The 19,733-nt window shown below is 40.0% G+C and overlaps 1 protein-coding gene across 2 annotated transcripts in view; it reads left to right on the top strand.

The window, feature by feature from the left end:
- The window catches only part of LOC146810238 (sterile alpha motif domain-containing protein 9-like), a 69,521-nt gene extending 50,026 nt beyond the window's left edge, over positions 1–19,495 (top strand). Inside the window, exons 1-3 of one of the 2 annotated variants that reach the window (XM_085617230.1) lie at positions 2,351–2,632; positions 13,935–13,980; positions 14,067–19,495. In XM_085617230.1, the coding sequence (XP_085473356.1) occupies positions 13,977–13,980; positions 14,067–18,835 (4,773 nt within the window). In that variant the 5' untranslated portion in view covers positions 2,351–2,632; positions 13,935–13,976 and the 3' untranslated portion in view covers positions 18,836–19,495. Of the gene's footprint in view, positions 1–2,350; positions 2,633–13,934; positions 13,981–14,066 lie in introns of those variants that run through there. The other variant, XM_085617231.1, reaches the window with a different exon arrangement.
- Positions 19,496–19,733: the final 238 nt, after the last annotated feature.

The raw sequence follows: 19,733 nt of genomic DNA, 5'->3' as shown, positions 1-19,733 counted from the left end.
AGGAGTCACCGACCTCCAAAGACTTTCCAAGAGGAAAAACAACTGCAAACATCCGGGCCCAACACCAGATGCATACTGGTAAGAACAGATGCATACTGGTAAGTAGCATATTCCTTTCTTCCATAGGGTAACATTGACTGGTTTCACTTGAAATTTCTTCTAAGTGTGGAGTTTCTAAACTTTAAAATATTCACCTAAAATCAACCGAGTAACGAAACAGAAATACTCAGCTGCTATTAGGAGAGATCCCAGTGCTGGATCTTGGTGCCCAGCACTGACCCTGAAAAGTACTCACAACCGTACTCACCACTAGCTCGATTTTCTTCCATAGGAAACCATTGACTGTTTCTCAGTGAAATTTCTTTGAAGTGTCGATTTTGCAAACTTATAAATATTCGTTAAAAATCGCCTGTATAACTTAAACGCAGTTTCTCAACTGCTTACAGGTGGTACGCTAGAGCTGGATCCAGGATCCAACACTGACCTAGAAAAAGTCACCATAACCCCACTTACCTGCTAAGTGAATTTCCTTCCGTAGGATAACATTGGTAATTTGATCAGAAAAAGTTTCTGTCAACTTTTAAAATAGCAAAATATTGCTTGAAAATCACAACAGAAACTAAAACGTATTTACTCACTTGTTTCCAAGAACTGTCCCAGGACTGAATCTAGGATCCAGTCCTGGAGTTAGAAAAGTAATCCTGAAAGTAATCAATAGTATATAACTTAAAATTCCCATTGAGCTCAATGTATTATTGTGTTTGAAATTGTGTTGCCTATTGCAACAAACTGTAACTATTGAATTTCAAGTCAATTGCCTCTTGCAAAGTATTTAACTAAAGCATCTCATTCTGAGAAAGTATATTTTGATACCTCTTGTTGGTTCTAAAATAAAACAACCATATATTTGTATATACAAACTATTGGCCTAGAGTTCAGTTCTTGAGTGTGTGAGACCATTTGCTGACTGAGTGTGTACAACAAATGCTTTACACTGTCCTCTGATACTGCCTTACTGCTCGACCAAGCTACCACTTTAGAGAGTAAGGTTATATCTAACTTTAGCCTCTGCCAAACCTCTGGGGACTGTGGACGCTGTGCACACTGTACCTATTTGGGAACAGTATATACAGAGCCACTTTCTCACACTGGACTGCTAGTTTTGAAATGGTCGGTGTGAAAACTGCTGGCAGTTTTCATAAAATACTCATTTCTCTTTTTTCAAATGCGTTAATGTTTTTCAAGAATTTGTATCTTTGAAAGTCCATCACAGAAGAATGACAAGAAAGTAAAATGTATCAAGGTAAAATTTGTGCAGAGAAATAAGTGTTGGACAAACTGCAACCAGTAAATAGCCAGCCTTTCTAATACGATGATGTCAAGGCTTTCGTGTGGTAATAGGTACTTCCTTAATCTTGAACTATTAAAATATGCTTGGTATTTAAGTACTTGTATTGAAGCCTGGCCTGCTGAAATTCGAGGGTTTGCAGTTAGGTCCAGACATTGCTCTTACTTTAAGTAACTCTCCACATGCGCTGTATACACACAGAATCAATCTGTGGTATCATGGTGACTGTTTGCAAGTAGATATGATGTAATCTAGGGCTTGTAGACTACTCACTAGGGTGGAGGAGCGTTGCCCCACAGCTTTCTCGCAGTGCGAGAAGCAGAAACATAAAATGGTAATAACTTTCAGTTATTATCATTTTATGTTTGGTTGGGGTGGGCGGGACTGCTCTGCGAGCAGGGCAGGGGAGGAGTGGTGTGCCCGCTCCTGAGTGCGTAAAGACTATTTGGTCGGTGCTCTGGGGCCGCCCAAACCAGTCATGCACACTCTGTCCTTCTCCATGTTGATTAATTAAAATTAATATTATTAAATTAAACCGCAGTGTGACATTCCCCCAGCCCCCCACCCCTCCCCCGTCATGCAGGCCGTGACTGCTGCAGTGGCCCTCCGAAAGCACCCTTGGCCTACCCAAATAAAAATTCCTGGAGCCGGGCCTGCCCCCGATGCTGGTTATGATATTTCTCGACGTTCTGAGGTACACCAGAATAAATGCATTAATTCTATCAAAATAAGATTTCATTGATTCACTCTTGTCAGTGGCGCATTGCACTTCATTCCGCACGAGTGTATTGCTATTTTACATCATATTTCCGTTATTCAGAACCTTTGGATTATCTTTCCAACCCACCATTGTCATTGCATTTGTCTGCTGGCTGCGCCTTTCCCAGAGCATCAGAAACGAAACTGAAACTGTACACAAGTATCCCCACCCACCTTCTAAGTCACGCTCCTAGAAAAGGGTGGGGCGGCTCCTCATATTTTCGCCCTAGTTGCTACAATACCATTGAAACGGGAAGAAACGTGATCGTCCGCTGGTAGTGTGTCAGTCTGTCTCCGTGAGTCACGTGACAGGAAATGGGCAGAGAGCGCCATTCCTCCTCGCGCCCGGCTCACGGCGTCGCGTCCTCTCTCTGCTGGTAAATCTCTTCCTTGCATTGCGCACTTGGAGTCGGTCCTCGGCAGGACAGTGGACGAAAAGTCTGCAGATCAAGGGATCGCTTCATTCGGAAGAGGAGCCCCTGCTGACTGCCTAAGACGATGCAGACCCCGTTCACGCATTCGCATGTAAGTATTCAGGGGTGTCAGACATTTTTAGAGGATGGATCTCGCGCGTTTGTCGATCCCTGGGTTTGCCGTCTATTACTTTTGACAATTACACTTCTGTTTGCTTCCACTGGCAATGCACGTTACAACAATCACTGTTTATCTTGTTTGAGGGAACATAGGCGTACCTAATGAACTAGAAAACGGAGCGTGGGGATAGGGGGAGAAAGGAGTTTCGGTGAAGTGGAATGTAAATTGTTTCCGAGAGAGAAATAATTTGCCTGGCAGCTTGGCTCGAAATAAAGGCTCTGAACCTTCCTTTCTATTTTTGCTACTTTTGAGTTAAAAACCTCCAGGGAATTATTGTTAACAGCAGAATCGTGTGTGTTATTGAGCCAAACGTTCCACTCATCCCCAGATTTTCCTAAACTATCTATAGAAGGTGGTTGATGTGCACGATCGGGTGAATATATCATTTAAGTGATTTCACACCTTGGTTGATTGGCCGAATGTGAAGCACCGCAACACACAGGCCACAGAGGCAGCTGTGAACAGTAAACAATACCTAACCATATCACATAGCCAGGACACAGAGAGTCGCAATTCTATACAATAACATCGTGGATCCAGACCAAAGCTTGTAAAGCGACCAAATAGGGTAAAGTATCGCCAGCAATACATTTTAAGTGTGTTACATGTCAGTACGGCGTTCTGTGACTATATAAAGCACAAACTGCATGATGATTGGCAATATCCTTTAAATATATTCTTTGCTATACTTAATTTACTGTTGCGTTTTGTCACTTCAGGCCAGGGGGGAGATCTGTAAAGTGATCAAATGTAGGTGGATCAGGTTAATATCTATTCTAGCATTACATTATTTTACGTTCATTATCGAACTCGCCATGACTCGTACTGGGTCCTTGAAGTAAAGCTGTAGATCACAGCTTCTTAACTTATCAGTGTTTTGTAGACTAGTCCAACTCACTAATAGAACAAGCCTTACTCTAGTATGTTCCTGACTTCACTGGCCTCATACAGAAAACAAGCATTGGCATAGCCAATAGGTCTCTCCTCTGGGACAATATAAGTGTTTAGCCATGCAACAGTTGATGTTGCACCAAGGATGTTGTGCTGCATAATTAAATACTTATAAGGTCCAAAAGGCTAGACTTATTGGCTATGCCAATGCTTGTTTACATTGCTCTGTCGCTAAGCCCCACCCTAATGCACTCGATAAAAACACAAAGGTCAGTTTCCTTGCAACAAATATAAACAATGGTTATGTAGCAAAACAATATCCAAGATAATTAGTCACCCTTTGCATTATTTTAAGCGTGACACATAAAACAAAGGACACACAGATGATGGACGGAATGCAGAGCTGGGAGTGTCTTCCTGCTCGCAGAATAGTGCAAAAATGTGAAAGATAAATGGTGGGGTTCATATGTGCCCACTACAAATTATATATTATTTTTAATAAGAATTATTTTTGATTTGGATATTTCTATACACTTGTCTGTTTTCATTTTGATGGTTATTCTTTTATTTTCTTATTTCAAAGTATTTTAATAGAAAAAGTTAGCCAAGAACCAATAACCTATCCACATCCTACCATTCCATGAAGCAATTCATGCACAAAGCATGCATATATTTATTTAATTATTTAGCAGTTTTATAAGGCGCTATTATTTAGCAGTTTTATAAGGCGCTATTGTGCATCATTTTGGTTATGTCAAGAGTGTTTTACAGAGTGGTGAAACAATAAAGTTGTATTGTAGGGTGGCGAGCTTAAAGCCCAGATGAACTGATGAATGACTAGATGCGTCTGAAGTCCTTTTATTGCAATCTCTGTTCTGTGTTGACTTTATTCAGTTATATATAGTTATATATGGCATGAACTAGACTTGGAGATAACAGAAGGCTTAAACTAAAATAAGATAAAATAGTCCAATACAATAATCGGGGCCACGGGAATTCTGTGATTTTTGGGGCTGCAGCCTTTTCTGCATGATTATGGATTTATCCCATTTGCCACATAATCCATCATCTGCTGCATATTATGCAGATTTTAACAACAAAAAATGCTCCTAGCTCAAAGGAATCAAAAGTTCCTAAAAACGCACCAACACATTTTCCTGTGCAGTGAAAGGCCGATTGCAAAGGTGGACTGGTCATCTTTCAATAGCTTACCGCTATATTCGGATGTTAAACGTGTATTAATAAGGTTAAAACTTTTCCCAGTGTTAACGTGCAAAAATTGCAAAATAATGAAGTAATACTGTCACAAAATGTGCCGCTTTACACCACCCAGTTTGCCTTTTCTTGCCGCATAATTCTAGTGGCCTGAACCCCGAACAATGATCTATGAATCCATCATTGAAGGTACCGGTCATCAAGTCCCACATCTAAGCAGAGATGAAAGAAAGCGAACGTGCAAGCCACGAGTGTTAAAACCCTGCCTCTCATTGGATAACATTGGGCCTAACAACCTCTGCACCCGGCTGCCCCAGTGCCGCTGAGGGTGTACCAACTGTACCTACCTGACCCTGGGAGACCCCTGAGTCTATGCCCAGACCCTTAACTCTGCCAGGCGAATACTTACCTAAAAGCCGATAACTCACTTTTCTTCCATAGGCTAACATTGATTGGTTTCACTTGGAAACTCTTCTAAGTGTGGAGTTTTGGAACATTGAAATATTCATATAAAATCAGCCGAACACCGAATTCCGATTGACTCACCTGTTATCAGGAGAGACCTCAGTGCTGCATCTTGGCTCAGTACTGACCCTGAAAAGTAATTTTAACCGTACTTACCACTAACTTGAATTTCCTTCCATAGGATATCATTGCCTGCTTTTTGCTGAAAAAGTTTCTAAGTGTCGATTTTTGAAACTTACAAATATTCTTTAAAAATCGTGCCAACGATAAAAACGTAATTACTTGCCTGTTTTAGATAGATGTCCCAGTGCTGAACCTAGGAGCCCAGCACTGGATTACAAAAGTAACGAGAACATACTTTACCCGTAACTCAAATTTTCTTCCATAGGAAACCATTGACTGTTTTTCTGTGAAATTTCTTCTAAGTGTCGATTTTGCAAACTTATAAATATTCCTTAAAAATCGCCTGTATAACTTAAGCGCAGTTTCTCAACTGCTTACAGGTGGTACACTAGTGCTGGATCCAGGATCCAACACTGACCTAGAAAAAGTAACCATAACCCCACTTACCTGTTAAGTGAATTTCCTCCCATAGGATAACATTGGTAATTTGATTAGAAAAGGTTTCGAAGTGTCAACATTTAAAATGGCAAAATATTGCTTAAAAATCACAACGTAACTAAAACGTATTTACTCATTTGTTTCCAAGAACTGTCCCAGTACTGAATCTAGGATCCAGTCCTGGAGTTAGAAAAGTAATCCTGAAAGTAATCAATTGCATTTAACTTAAAATTCCCATTGAGCTCAATGTATTATTGTGTTGCCTATTGCAACAAACTGTAACAATAACATGCAAAAGTCAATTGCCTATTGCAAAGTATTTAACTAAAGCATCTCATTCTGAGAAAGTATATTTTGATACCTCTTGTTGGTTCTAAAATAAAACAACCATATATTTTTATATACAAACCATTGGCCTAGAGTTCAGTTCTTGAGTGTGTGAGACCATTTGCTGACTGAGTGTGTACAACAAATGCTTTACACTATCCTCTGATACTGCCTTACTGCTCGACCAAGCTACCACTTTAGAGAGTAAGGTTATATCTAGCTTTAGCCTCTGCCAAACCTCTGGGGACTGTGGACTCCGTACACACTGTACCTATTTGGGAACAGTATATACAGAGCCACTTTCTCACACCAGGCGGTTGCAGAAGAACTGCTGGTAGTACTTTTGACCTTGGCCCACTACAACTCCGAACCCTGAAGGTGAACCCCTGAAACCGACTGTACCTACCTTTATGCATCTTTCCTCCCATAGGATTGCCCTCTCTGTAGAAGCGCACAGATTTGAAAGCTTTACTTACCTGTGAATATTGATATCGAAAACAGTATCTACCTTTGAACAAAGTTCTTGGTTTTAAAACCTATATTAAAAGACGTGTTATTTTTCTAAATTGGTCTCAGATTTATTCTTTGAGAGTGTGTCTCATTTATTGCCTCTGTGTACAACAAATGCTTAGCACTACCCTCTGCTCACCTACACTACCACCAAAGGGAGCATTAGTATTATCTACTTTTGCCTCTGTAAACCAATTGCGGTCCCACTGGACTCTCGGCACATTGTACTTCGTTTTAGTACATTTTATAGAGCCAGCTTCCTACAGTGAATTACTATTACACTGTATTAAAGCCTGTACACAGGTATTTTTGTTACATGGGATCTCGCAGATGACCTTAATAGTCCAAAGGTTTTGGTTACTAACTCTGACAGATGCTTGCGGTAAAAGATTTTCACGGTGATAATCCTTGCTTGGCCCTCTTAGCAAGGGTTGTATATGGTTTTGCCAAATGAAATTTTGTACATATTTATAATTTTATGACTGTATGTATGCCGAGTGGCTGCCTTGTGGGAAACATTCTGCTATATACAGTAAACTCGGTTGGTTATGATGACAAATCAATAAAGGCTTTAGGCCTGATTAGTTGACTGGGAAAAGGACAGATACAAAAGGTATAATCTGTTCATAAGTTACGATAAAGGCAGTAGGGCGGACATTTATTGTGGAAGCATATCTTTAAGCTGATGGGCCTTTGCAAGTGAATACAATACCATTTAAGATCACTGCCTGATGATATAATGTGTGTGTATTTTATTGTGGGGGAATGAGTGAGTAAATGCAACAAATAGTTGGTAGATTTGATTAATGAGTTGGTAGGTGAATGAATACATGAGTGCAAGGGTAAGTGTCGAATCACCTGCATGATGGGTTAGAGTCAATGCAGTAAACCTGCATCCCAACACTGGTTGTTGGCAAATAATTCAAGCAACTCAAATTTTGTCAGGTGGATTTAAAAGGTTTTTCTGTGGGATCCTGTTACAAGTCATATTTTTGAGATCCCAAACAAAGAGTGAATGTCAGTTCTCAAAGTGTCAAACTATACCGAAACCATATAGGAATCTATCCACTGTAGATTATTGAGCTGCAAGAAGACAATGTTTTATACAAAATAAAGTGAGTATCGTTAGAAATGTTTTGAGAAGTGCTGGCTAACCTTAGAAAAGAGAATTGTATATTTATTCAGGGTATTTTGTGCGGTGTCAAAGCTATAGCCTTTGAAAGCAGATGACTGAGGTTTACTTATAAATGTCATTGTGATGCTTTGTTATGTAATCATTTACACATGCATTACTTTTCCTAGTTAGAACGCTGGTCAGGTTGATAAACGGATATTAATATAGTTGTTGGTTCCCTCTGGGATCAAACCAGATTGCAAGCCTGTCACTATTAAGGGATACAGACCATGAAATTGCAAAGTGAACTTTGAAAGTATCTAGTATTGAGCAAAGACTAACAAGGCTCGTTCACTGACTTGTATTTTTGTCTCCATGTGATCCTTGTAGAGACCAATGAGCGAATGGGCATAAGACTGAAAATTAGTGGTTAATTTACTAATGTTTTGCATGGGCACTTGCAAAGTGACGCAATGCCTTCTGTAAATTTACATACCATGAAAATGTAGTGGGTTCAGTGCAAAGTTGTGCATCAATATGCAAGCAACTGTGCAATCCTTGGTAAATCTAGGCTTTAGCGCCAACTACTCTGTGTTACAGCCAGGGGTTTGACTTTGCTAGTCATTACGGTTAAACCAATTTGTATTTGAAGGTCTAAACTAAAATGTCTAACCAGCGGGGCACTAGTTTCTTCAGGTGGAGCTCCACCTTACTACAAGCGCCACCTGAAGAAACTAGTACCCCGCAGGTTAGACAGAATAGGAGGTGGGATACTTTCTTGTTTATTTACAGTAATTTGGAAGGACACATCCCTCGTCTACGCCTTACACAAAGTGGAAGAACCTCTCTACCCTCCTGACTTGTGAAAGGAATCACCTATCCCTTTCCCAGGTTCTATATATATATATATATATCTGTAAACTAAATGGGCCACACTATTTTAGAAAATTATTTTGGTAAAAACACTATGTTTAAAAAAAAAAATAGAACAAAATAAACAAACGCCACTTCATAGAACCAGAACTTCCCCACTGAGTTGTACCTTTTGTACGTTTATGCAGCATGTGTTCTTTATAGTATATTCAGATTAAACAGCTAGGTTGTACATAACGGCACTACATATATGTGATGGTCTGCATGGAAAACCATGAATGTTCCAACATGTTTTTACCTCTGAAAAGCTGGTAAAGCTGTGGAGCAAATAACACATGCGGTCTAGCATGTGCCTCAGAGTGTTCCAGCCCTGCCTAGAGCAACTAATTTAGGAGCCTACAAACATAGCAAGTCATACACTGAAACTTATCTTAGCAATTCCGTCAACAGTCATGGAAAAACCTGTTCTGAAACTTATTTGGTCTGACCACGTTCTGATCCCTTTTAATGTAGGCTCCTCAGTTCCTTGCAGTACGCAAGGACGGACCAAGACATTGTCTAGACCTTGGCATAAAATCTCAGACTCCCAATTTATGGAGTCGCTTCAGTCTATTCCCTGTCATGGGACAGGGGACTTAGAGCAAGACGCATTGTGTGTTAATAACTGGCTGACTGATGCTATAGATACTATCGCTCCTCTAAAATCCCACTCCTCCAAGAGGCTAAAGCCTTCTGCGACTTGTTTTTTTTTAATTGCCCTTAAGTCAGAGAAATCAGAATGCAAAAGGCTGGAAAGGCAATGTAGATCCAAGTATGACAGGGCGCAAAAGCAATTTACCAGGCTGCTCTGAAAAAATACCATATGGCTAATCGAACGTTCCAAAAACCTTTATTTCTTCCTCCACCTCTGAGGCAACAAACAAACCCTAAGAGTTCTTCAAAATTGTCAAATCTTTTCTCTCTCCCAATGCAACAAGAAATACCCTCTATTCTTCTATCGCATTATGTGTGGGCCTCTGACTTCTTTTTAAAAAAAATCCAAACCATCTATTGTCAATTTCCGGCGCAGAGTTCCATTATTCAAGGAGCTACTTCCAACTCCTATTCCAGTCCATCACTTTCTAGATTTGCTCCCATAACCTTAGAGGAGTGAGCAGCTTAACTTGCAATTTGCAAGTCTGGCTCCCCCCTGGACACCTGCCCCCAAGCTATTTTAAAACGTGCTGCCCCTCTGGTTAATCCTATTTTGAACAAACTGCTAAATGACTCCCTAGACATGGTGCTGGTTCCTTCCAGCTGGAAACAAGCTTTGCTACTCTCCCTCCTTTCAAAGCCATTGGCTGACCCTAAGGCTTTTAGCAACTTTAGACTAATTTCACTTCTTCCTATGGTTGTTAAATTACTTGTGAAAAATGTATACCGGCATATAACATATTTTCTTGGGTCTAATCATCTGCTCCATGACTCCTAATCGGGATTCCGTGCTGGCGACAGCATGTAGACTGCCCTTCTTGAAGTCTCAGAATACAATAAAGAAAATTTGGACTCAAGCACTCCGGTTATGGTAATGCTTCTTGACCGTACCTCAGAATTTGATATGGTCTCTCACACAATTTTACTTGAGAGACTTGAAAGGATCGGTATTAGAGACCAAGCCCTGTTATGGTTGAAATCCTTCATTAGTGAACGCTCCCAAGCTCTTTTTCTTCCACCTTTTACCTCTGGTTCAAAACCGTGTGTAATACCTCAGGGCTCGGGCCTTAGCCCCATAGGCCCACCCTTTTTGATATATCTGTAGAGCCCACTGGCGAAACTAGTCGAGTCTTGGGGAGTGAGAGTTGTATCCTACACGGATGATTCCCAACTCCTCCTGGCCTTTTAGGAAAAAGCGCCCGCTACCATGGGTTCCTTCAAACCCTGTCTCAAATCAGTTTTTGACTGGATAAATACAAGCTGTTTAAAGCTGAACTGTGATAAGACTGAGACTGAGATTCTTTTCTTTGGCATTAAGACCTCCCCCAAAGGTCCCTTTTAGTGGCCTACGGTAATGGGTCCCCCCCCCCCCCCCCCCCCCCATCCGACATCTATGGTAAGAAGTCCTGGGGTGAAATTTGACTCCGACCTTACCTTTGACCGCCCAAATCAAGGCGTTAACCTTCCTTCAGATCTCTTGAGCTGACGAGCTTTTGGAGATGCACCTTTGTGCCAGAGAGGTTTGTGGCAGCTTTCTCAGCAACCCCAGATGAATTTTGTTTTTTTACCTCTACTGATGAAGGATAATATCCAGAAAGACATGTGTCTAGGGATTCACAGCACTAACCTGCACCAACCTTGGCGAAACACTTTAGCAAAAAATCAAGTAAGCATTCAAAGTGAACCACATTTACCATAATGCTAAGGAGTGAACTGGCTGGGAGGTGAAGCAGTGTGCTCCCATCCCCCTGCTGCTGAACCATGGAACAATCTGCCACTCTCTCTTAGAACCGGTACAAACCTGTTACGTTTTAGGAAAACCTTAAAGACACGGTGTCGCCAGGCCTCGGGAGAAGAGGAGGGGTACGAGAAAACCCTCTTTGACGACACCTTTCCACCTCCTCTACAGGGTGCAGGCGGCCCCTTTAACGCAGGCTGGCTCATCGCGGACGAGGAGACACCCCCTGTGACGTCACCGACAGGGAACCAATCAGCAGCAATCATCCCCCGTAAGGCGGAAGCCCGCGAGGACGACGACGCGAAAGCCCACGGAGGAGAGCGAGGAGCGAGGGAGACGGAGAGTGAGCTGAAGAGTGGAGAACGAAAGGCGGAGGTTGGTAGCTGAGCAGTGCGAGGAGCGAGGGAGACTGAGCGCGAGGTGAAGACTGGAGGAGGAGATTCGGAGGTCAGGACCGGACGAGAGAGCTGCAGAGCCAGGAGGCCACCTACACGGCGTCTCGCCCTGCCACGCGCCTGGAGGAGCGTGGCTGGGAAAGGTACGGGGCCGGATCCTGGGCTTACTGTCCACACGGGGAGGGAGATAGCTGTCTGGGGTTTTTTTTTTTTTGAATTATCGGGGAGGTCACGGGGCTTCTAGAGGTATTGTTTCCTTCTCAGGAGTGGAGAGACTCGACTCACTCACACAGACCTCATCTTGTACCACGTGTGTTTTTGGTGACGGACCCCGGTGACTCATCACTCCCTTTCCCCTTCACAACCCCAAAGGAAAGGAACAGACCACTAAATATTTACTCTCCCTTCCTTGCATGTCCACCGGAGGCCTACCACCTGACGAGGACCTCTGAAACGGAGAAGATAACAGCGCTCCTGCCCACACAGAGAGAGAGAGAGAGAGAGACACCAAGATATTGATTGTATACGTTAATAAACCCACAAACCAAGTATACTGTCTAGCCGTGTCCTTGTTCTACTCACGGGGAGTGCGACGTTTGGTGACACACGGCTCTTCACGGGGCAAAGGACGGCTGTAGGCAAGTAGCCCCAGTTGTAATCTTTTAGCAGAAGTTCTCTATACTGATAACTTATCAGCGCCATGATGTCCGCTGGGTGATAGTTGCTCTCTACAAATAATTAATAATAATAGGCTTCTTGTAGGTGACCTTTCCGCCGGTGCCACAACGGCTCCTTTGGAGGTAGCTGCACGCTTAACAAATGCATTCTATTGTATTGCCAGCCTTTGCAAGTGGCCTGGTTTAGTCTCTGTCTTTTGATTTTGCTTGGGCTGGTGTGTGGCAGCTCTGCTTAAGGGCATTGGTGCCCTTGTTATGCTGCTGCATCATGGTCCTTTCTGGCTTTCTTTTCACAACACTCTGGCATGATGGTTTCCTTGGCCACTTTCCTTTTAGTTTACTCTCTTGTGGGGTATAATTTGTTTCAAAGACATCTCTTTTGATCGCCTGCTCTTAACGTTCTTCTGATTCATTCTGCCCTTTGGACTTCCATGCTTTGACACCTGAGTTGGCATTCTGGGTGTGGGTAGTTTTCCTTGTGGTTGGGCTGTGCCTTTTCTGGTTAGATGATTTGGTGGATGATTGTTGTCGGTCGGATCTGTTTCGCTGTATTCTCATGATTTGAAGACTGGGATGAGAAAGTTAGGAGGTAGAGGTTTCATACTGGCGATCTCATTACACAATTTGTCTTTTTCATCCCATTTCTTATGAACCTCCCACATGTTCAACTTCGATTTAAGTCACTTCACCTGCTATAGCAGTCCATTCAGTATGATTCAGTCAGTGTGCTTAGTAAGCAGGAAGATGCTTACCATCAGGGTTGAAGGAGCAGGAGAAGGATACTGAACAGGAGATGATAGGGGCTTGTAATTGTACATGACTAGTAGTATTCCAATTTCTGCAAAATGAGCAGCACTGCAGCAAGGCTTGCCCTTTATAAACCTCAACACATCCTATCGTCCATCAGTCTTTTTCTGTGTATAGGAGTATATGTATGATGTCCATTGGTGACTGTAGGTGTGTGGCATTTGAGTGCATGGGTACCTGTTCATCTGTGGTCTTTGAATGCATTAGCTGCCCTCTCTATTTTGTATGTCTGCACGTGCCTGTAGTCATGTGGTTCACAGAGATTCCTGTAAGTGATGGTCTCGGTGTGCAGTGATAAAGTCTGTTTGCCTTTGCATCCATTTCTGGTGTTGTGTTTGTGTGTGGCTGGATAAAGTGTGTCTACGTGCAAAATTATTTCTATTCAAAAGCTAAATTAGGCCAGGTTATAACCTATATATTTTTGATAGTGAACAACCTCTAACTTTAAGGCATGACAGTTCAGAAAGCTAGTTTTGGTCAGTGGATCCATTAAGAATTGTTTAACGGGAGACTTTCCCCTCATTTACAAACGGTTGGTTACATCTGCCAAGTGGGCCTTCGATTTCCTGACAGCTCCTGCAATTTCCCACTTTGTACCTATTTTGAGAGATTAATATTAAGTATCGATAGTAACAATGTACAAGATGTACCTAAAAAAAGAATAACTATTTAAATCTATGCACTAAGGCTAAAATGATAGATATTATTACAATGTAGAGGATGTCTGAATTTGCTGTCTAGAGAATGTTTCCTTTATGTCTTAGCAAAAGAGGCATATTGTTAAGCATATGTGCAATGAGAATCCAATACCAAAAATTACAGATTGCCATACTGAGTAAACAAAATATGTTTGTCTGCACTTACTGAAAGCTATATTTGAACGTGTGCTGAATACTACATAACCTAACTTGAAGCTAAAGACTAATAAAATGCACACAAGTTCTTATAGAATGCTCTTTCTTTTTAGATTGTTTTTGGCAGTGTCTGAAAACATGTTCTTCATCTGAAAATGGGTATGTATTGGTTTGTTTTAGAATAATATTTACATGAGTATTTTTATTTCAAACATGTTCTGATTATACATTTGTGTGATTTCCAGAAGATAAACTGACCTTGGAGGAATGGGATGAAAGCCACGTCAGCTCTTGGTTGAAGAGCATACACATTAAAAATGAGTATATACAAAGGTTGTTTAATGAGGAAGTAACTGGACCAGCCCTAAAAGAAATAAATGAAGATTTTTTGAAAAAAATTGGCATGAAAGAAGGACAAATACAACTTCTAATAAAAAAAAGAAATGAACTTGTTTTACAATGTACATACACAAATACTGGGGTAGGATTGGAAAATATTGTACAGCTTGTTTCTAAAGTATCCCGTGATTCCCAGTCTCCTAACAGATCTGCTGTTGGCGAAGATGCTGCTTCGTCTGTTCTTAATTATGGTACTGCTACGGACAAGAGTCATAACAATACAACTGACAATCAAAGCACAACTCAAAAGAGTGTATCAGACTCTGAGATCCAGGATTACCAAAAAGTGAGCAAGAAAAAAGAAAATGAAAAACTACAAGCAACTAAAGAGGTTATAAGGAATGCAGAAGAAAATTTAATTTCAAGTGCATTTCACCCTTTTGACAGGGAAGTTCTTCATTTTACATATGTTAAAAATAGAATCTTACAACCAGAAACTGGCATAATAGATTTAATAACTCCATGTCACGAATACAAATCGTTTGCCACTGCCTCAGGATTAGATCGAACAAGAATACAAGCAAAGTTTGCATACGAGGTCCTTCGATTTGGCTCTGCCTGCATGAATGTTCGAACAAACGGCACAATACACTTTGGTGTAATGGACAGTGTGGAGAAGAAAGGCTGGAAGCATGGACAAATAGTAGGTATTCCTGTACGTGAAAAAGATATTTACGTGGATGCATTAGATTATATTGAAAGATGTTTTAAATCGTCATCTGAACAAAATGCTGCAAGGCTCTGCATTCATCCTCCAAAGTTTATTGAAGTTATTGACAAAGAATCTCCAGAACAGTCATTTGTTATTGAAGTTGACATTGAACCACTTTTTGACATAGTGAAAGGAAAGGTTTTTCAAGTATGCTTACCAAAATTTAATGAAAATTCAAACAAGGTAAGTCATGAGAAGAGAACTATCTATCAGAGAGTTGGGACAAAATCGGAGCCAGTGAAAGACGAAGAAAATGTTGTTTTCATTCAGGAATTGCAGGAGAAAGATGCCAGAAGAAAACAGGCAGAGTCTAAAAGTACATGTATTGTTGAAGCACAGGAAGACTTGGGAAGGAAATTATCAGTTCTGTTAACTAATGGCAAGAAATATATGGATGATACGTTATGGTACATACTTGTCACAAATAAATGTGAAATGAAGGACTTGCAGAATATAACCTTTTTGATGTGTATGAAAAAAATATTCTGTGTTTTCGATTTTGATGCAGATTCTGAATTATCAGGGCTATGCCTCAAGTACAAAGACCACCATGCAACAATTCTGCATTCACTGAAAAGCTATTCTAATGAAAGTGGAATGAGCACAAGTGAATTAAAAAAACATTTGAACTTATTTGCTCAAACCAGTTGGATATTTTGTAACGGGCGTAGTAATTACCCTGGAGATGACCAGTATTGTGATGAAAATACATGGGTCAAAAACAAAAAGAAATATTTGAAGAAAGCGGTTTCTTTCATCTGTAATGAAATTCTTCCCAATGGGTCTTTTATTGTTCTTTTCTTGTTACTATCTCCAGTGGAAAAACCAATTGTAGATACCTTTCATGAATTCTATGCAGAAATGAGTGGAATGGATGATATAATTTGTATTTCAGAGTCTAAAGAAAATCATGCAAAGTGGGCAAGCCTGGCCCAGGCATCATGCAGCCTGGAGACTATTGATCATAGAAGTATTGTTGGGATGAAACTGAGTCATATTGATGCCACAGTTCAGAATATGCTGCCTTTTATTACAGCCCCTTCCAGACGTTTGCCAGTTTCTACAAAAGGGGTGTGCGTCCTAGCAACACCTGAAGAAGAGAGAATGTTTTCACTTGAAATACTATGCATTGATGAATGTGATTCTACAAAGCTAGACCTTTTGAGCGATGAAAAAATACTGGAAATAGAAAGTACTTTTTATCGTGGGGGAAAGGTAAGTTGGAAGAATTTTTGGCTCGCTGATAAAAAGAAATGTGGAGAAGTTATAGAGCGGGAGGCATGTTCAGAAGTTGACACAATTCTACATGGGATTTTGCATGAAAACACTGTCAAGCTTCCTGTAGCTCGAATAAAAATAGCACACCAACCAGGAAGTGGGGGAAGTACTGTTGCACGGCAGGTTCTTTGGAAAAAGAGAAAAGACTTGCGCTGCGCAGTAGTGAAAACATCATGTCCCTTTACAACGGTCTGTCAGCATGCAGTTAAGTTAAGAGAATATGAGGAAAAAGACATCCATCAGTGCCTCCCAGTACTCCTCCTTATAGAAGACTGTGATGAAGAATATTTTGATGATTTAAAACATGAACTAGCAGATGCCATGGTTTGTAAAAAGATTAATCATCCAAGGCCTTGTTTCATCCTAATGAGCTGCAAGCGAGCAAATGACCCTGAAAAACTGTGCAAAGCATCTCCACTAGAAACTGTTGCAGTTACTCACAAACTGAAAGGAGATGAAAAAAGACTGTTTGCAAATAAAGCAGTAATACTCTGTCGCCAGTTTGAACCCGAGTTTATAATAACATTTGTTTTAATGAGTGAAGAATTTAATGAACAGTACGTTAGAAACTTTGTAGTAAATGTGCTGGAAGGGATTGACCACTCATCATCTGTCACTAGACTGATGAGGTATGTTGCATTATTAAATTTCTATGTGCAAAATTCGTACATCTCTTTATCACACTGTGAGGCATTCTTAGGCCTAGGGGCACACACAGATGATTACCAAAACTGCTTAAGGCAGTATAATTTTAAAGCTTGTTTAAGTGACCAGGCAAAACTCATCTTCATTGAGATAACAGAGCCTACCACTTGGATTTCATCTATTCATATAATACACCCCCTTGTAGCGAAGGAAATTTTACAACAACTCTCTGGAAGTCGCACTCAAAGTCAAATAGCTGCCGATCTTCTGGAGGAAAGAGTTCTACTTGAGCACAGGTTCGGAAAAGATGAATTTCTGAAGTTTATTAGAGATCTTTTCTTGAGGCGCTATAAGAAAAGTAGAGGGGACAGTGTTGACAGCTTTTTTTCTCCACTTATTGAACATATATGTGATATTGAAAAGAACTGTGATAAAGCAATTGACCTTTTGAAAGCTGCATATGAACGGTTTGGGAAAGATCCTTTTTTTGCACAGCAACTTGCCCGATTGAATTATACTCATGAAAAATTTGATGATGCAAAGAAATGGGCAGAACAAGCAAAGTTGCACTCACCAGATGACTCGTATATTTTGAATACTGAAGGTCAGGTGTACAAAAAATGGTTCAATGTTTTAATGGACAAAAAGAAAGGTGAGCGTAAATCAGAAGAGGTGTTTAAATTAATTGAACTTGCCCTAAAAGCCATGGAATGCTTCAGGGCATCAGAAAATGCAGCAAAATCAGACTTAGATTCTATAAACAACTCTGCATATTTTTCAGAGGTTGATGTTGGATGTCGGTTATTGCAGTTGCTTTCTTCACTGGAAGTGTTTAAATCCAGTAAGGAAAGTGAAAATGTGAATCTTATGCGTTACCTTCTTACAGATTATGTACCTGAAGAAATTTTTAAACCCTGGTATAAGTTTCATAGCCATTTGAAAGGCTTGTATGATAATATTTATCACGCACTAGAATACATTTCAGAAGATCTAAGCTATTTTCAGACTGATAAGAATGAAGATGATCAACCACACAAAGGCGAGGAACATGTTTACAGCCCTAGAAAATGGTTGTCAAGAAAAACAGAAGTTTTTGCTAAGTTTTTTTGTTCCAAACACCTCTTGAATGATGATAGCGTAGAATTAAAAAATCCAGTTTTAGTATCTCGATTAGTGAGACACATGAATATTTATAGGCATGGTGGTGGGAGCGTCACCACAATACTATCTTTACTGTCAGATCTTAAAGATAAAAGATCTGTAAGGAAGTTAGAAGAAATAATAAATCTCTATCCTAAAGATGTACAGAAAGAAAGCCTTGAAGACTTTGAGCTGGTGAACTACATTATGTGCCATATTGCATTATGTTGTGTATCCCCTAATTCACCTCAAATTTTACCTTTTCAAAAACTTAGGCACCTTAGCAGTAGATGGTTTGGACATAGGAGAACCTATCCACCAAGTGCTTATCTACTGCTTTCTTTGCTTTACTGGCCAGATGATTTGGAAGATAAAGAGCCCAGTCAGGAAAAAGATGACATTTTGACATTAGCACTTCAAACTATGAGGCGCTTGCATGAAATAAAAATAAAAAATATCCCTGTAAGAAAGAAAAGAACAAATGTTTTATTTTTCTTGAGTAAGGGCAGTGGGATTCACAAGATTGTACACAGAAGCAAGATGGAAAAATTAATAGAAGGTCCGCTAAATGAGCGGCGAATGAAATGGCAAAACGAAGAATTGTTTCAAATGCACAAGGTGCATCAAGTACTAAAACCAGTGCTTGGTTGGACAGAGGATGGGAAAGTGTTTGTACGTGGCCACTGCGAAAAGACCAAGATCAGTATTCTTCCTTTAAACTTTTCTTCAGTCCCTCAAGGTAATGAGAAAGTGACATTTTATTTAGGTTTTTCATTCACTGGTCTGGTGGCTTACAATATTCAAGTCGCAAAATTAGAACTCACTTTGAAACATTTATGATGTTTTAACCATGAAAGACAATTTACAGATTTCCATCTCATTTGAAGTAGTAAGATAAACTGTTTTAGAAGGTGGATATCTCATCCACAATTATGAAATACATGTTTTGTTTCAATGGTTATGAAAAAACATAATTGGTTCCATTCATAAATACTGGTAGTTTTGTGCTGTACCGAATTGGTCTCTGGGGGCTACCTGTAAATAATTTTGATCTGTAGTCAAGGTTACATTTTAATCGGTTTGAGTGAGAAAGTATAGGACAATACACTGTACTTTTAACTGTACAAAAAGAGCAGGTTTATTTCATATTTATTCACCCTTGCTAACCTATTAAGTGCTCTGTCGTGTCATTACACAACATGTCAACACTTCATAAAAACATTAATAAATCAATTCATTTTTATCCTGATTCATGTTTAAAATAATGATTTAAAAACCATTAGGAATGCAACTATATTTCAGTTTAAATGAATACTTTGAACTTCTGTTGTTCAGTGGTGTGTATCTGATGATCCCCTCTTCACTTAAATATTTACAGTATCTAAGCATAAATAAAATGAAAAATTGTATCAGCGACCTTTTTGTCCCTTTTGCTCAGCAATATTTCATTATGACTATCTTTAATTTTACATTAAAATGTTGCATATTTATTAAAACAAATGGCTTTCTTTTATTTTCAACAAAACTGCAAGGTGAGAGTAAGACCAACATTAGAATTCCACATTTGTGCTAATGAAGCATTGAGCCTTGCACGCCGTGTACAGAACACATGTATGTGCAACATTTCTATCGAAAATATATCCATTTATGCTGATGGTGTATGATCACTTGTAACTTCTTACTGTGTATATAGCTTTAATATTTAACATTTCCTTTTACTTCAGGGAAAGTTTGGAGA

The sequence above is a fragment of the Triturus cristatus genome, chromosome 7 (assembly GCF_964204655.1).
Source record: "Triturus cristatus chromosome 7, aTriCri1.1, whole genome shotgun sequence".
Classification (NCBI taxonomy): domain Eukaryota; kingdom Metazoa; phylum Chordata; class Amphibia; order Caudata; family Salamandridae; genus Triturus; species Triturus cristatus.
This window is presented reverse-complemented; position numbering and strand designations above follow the sequence as displayed.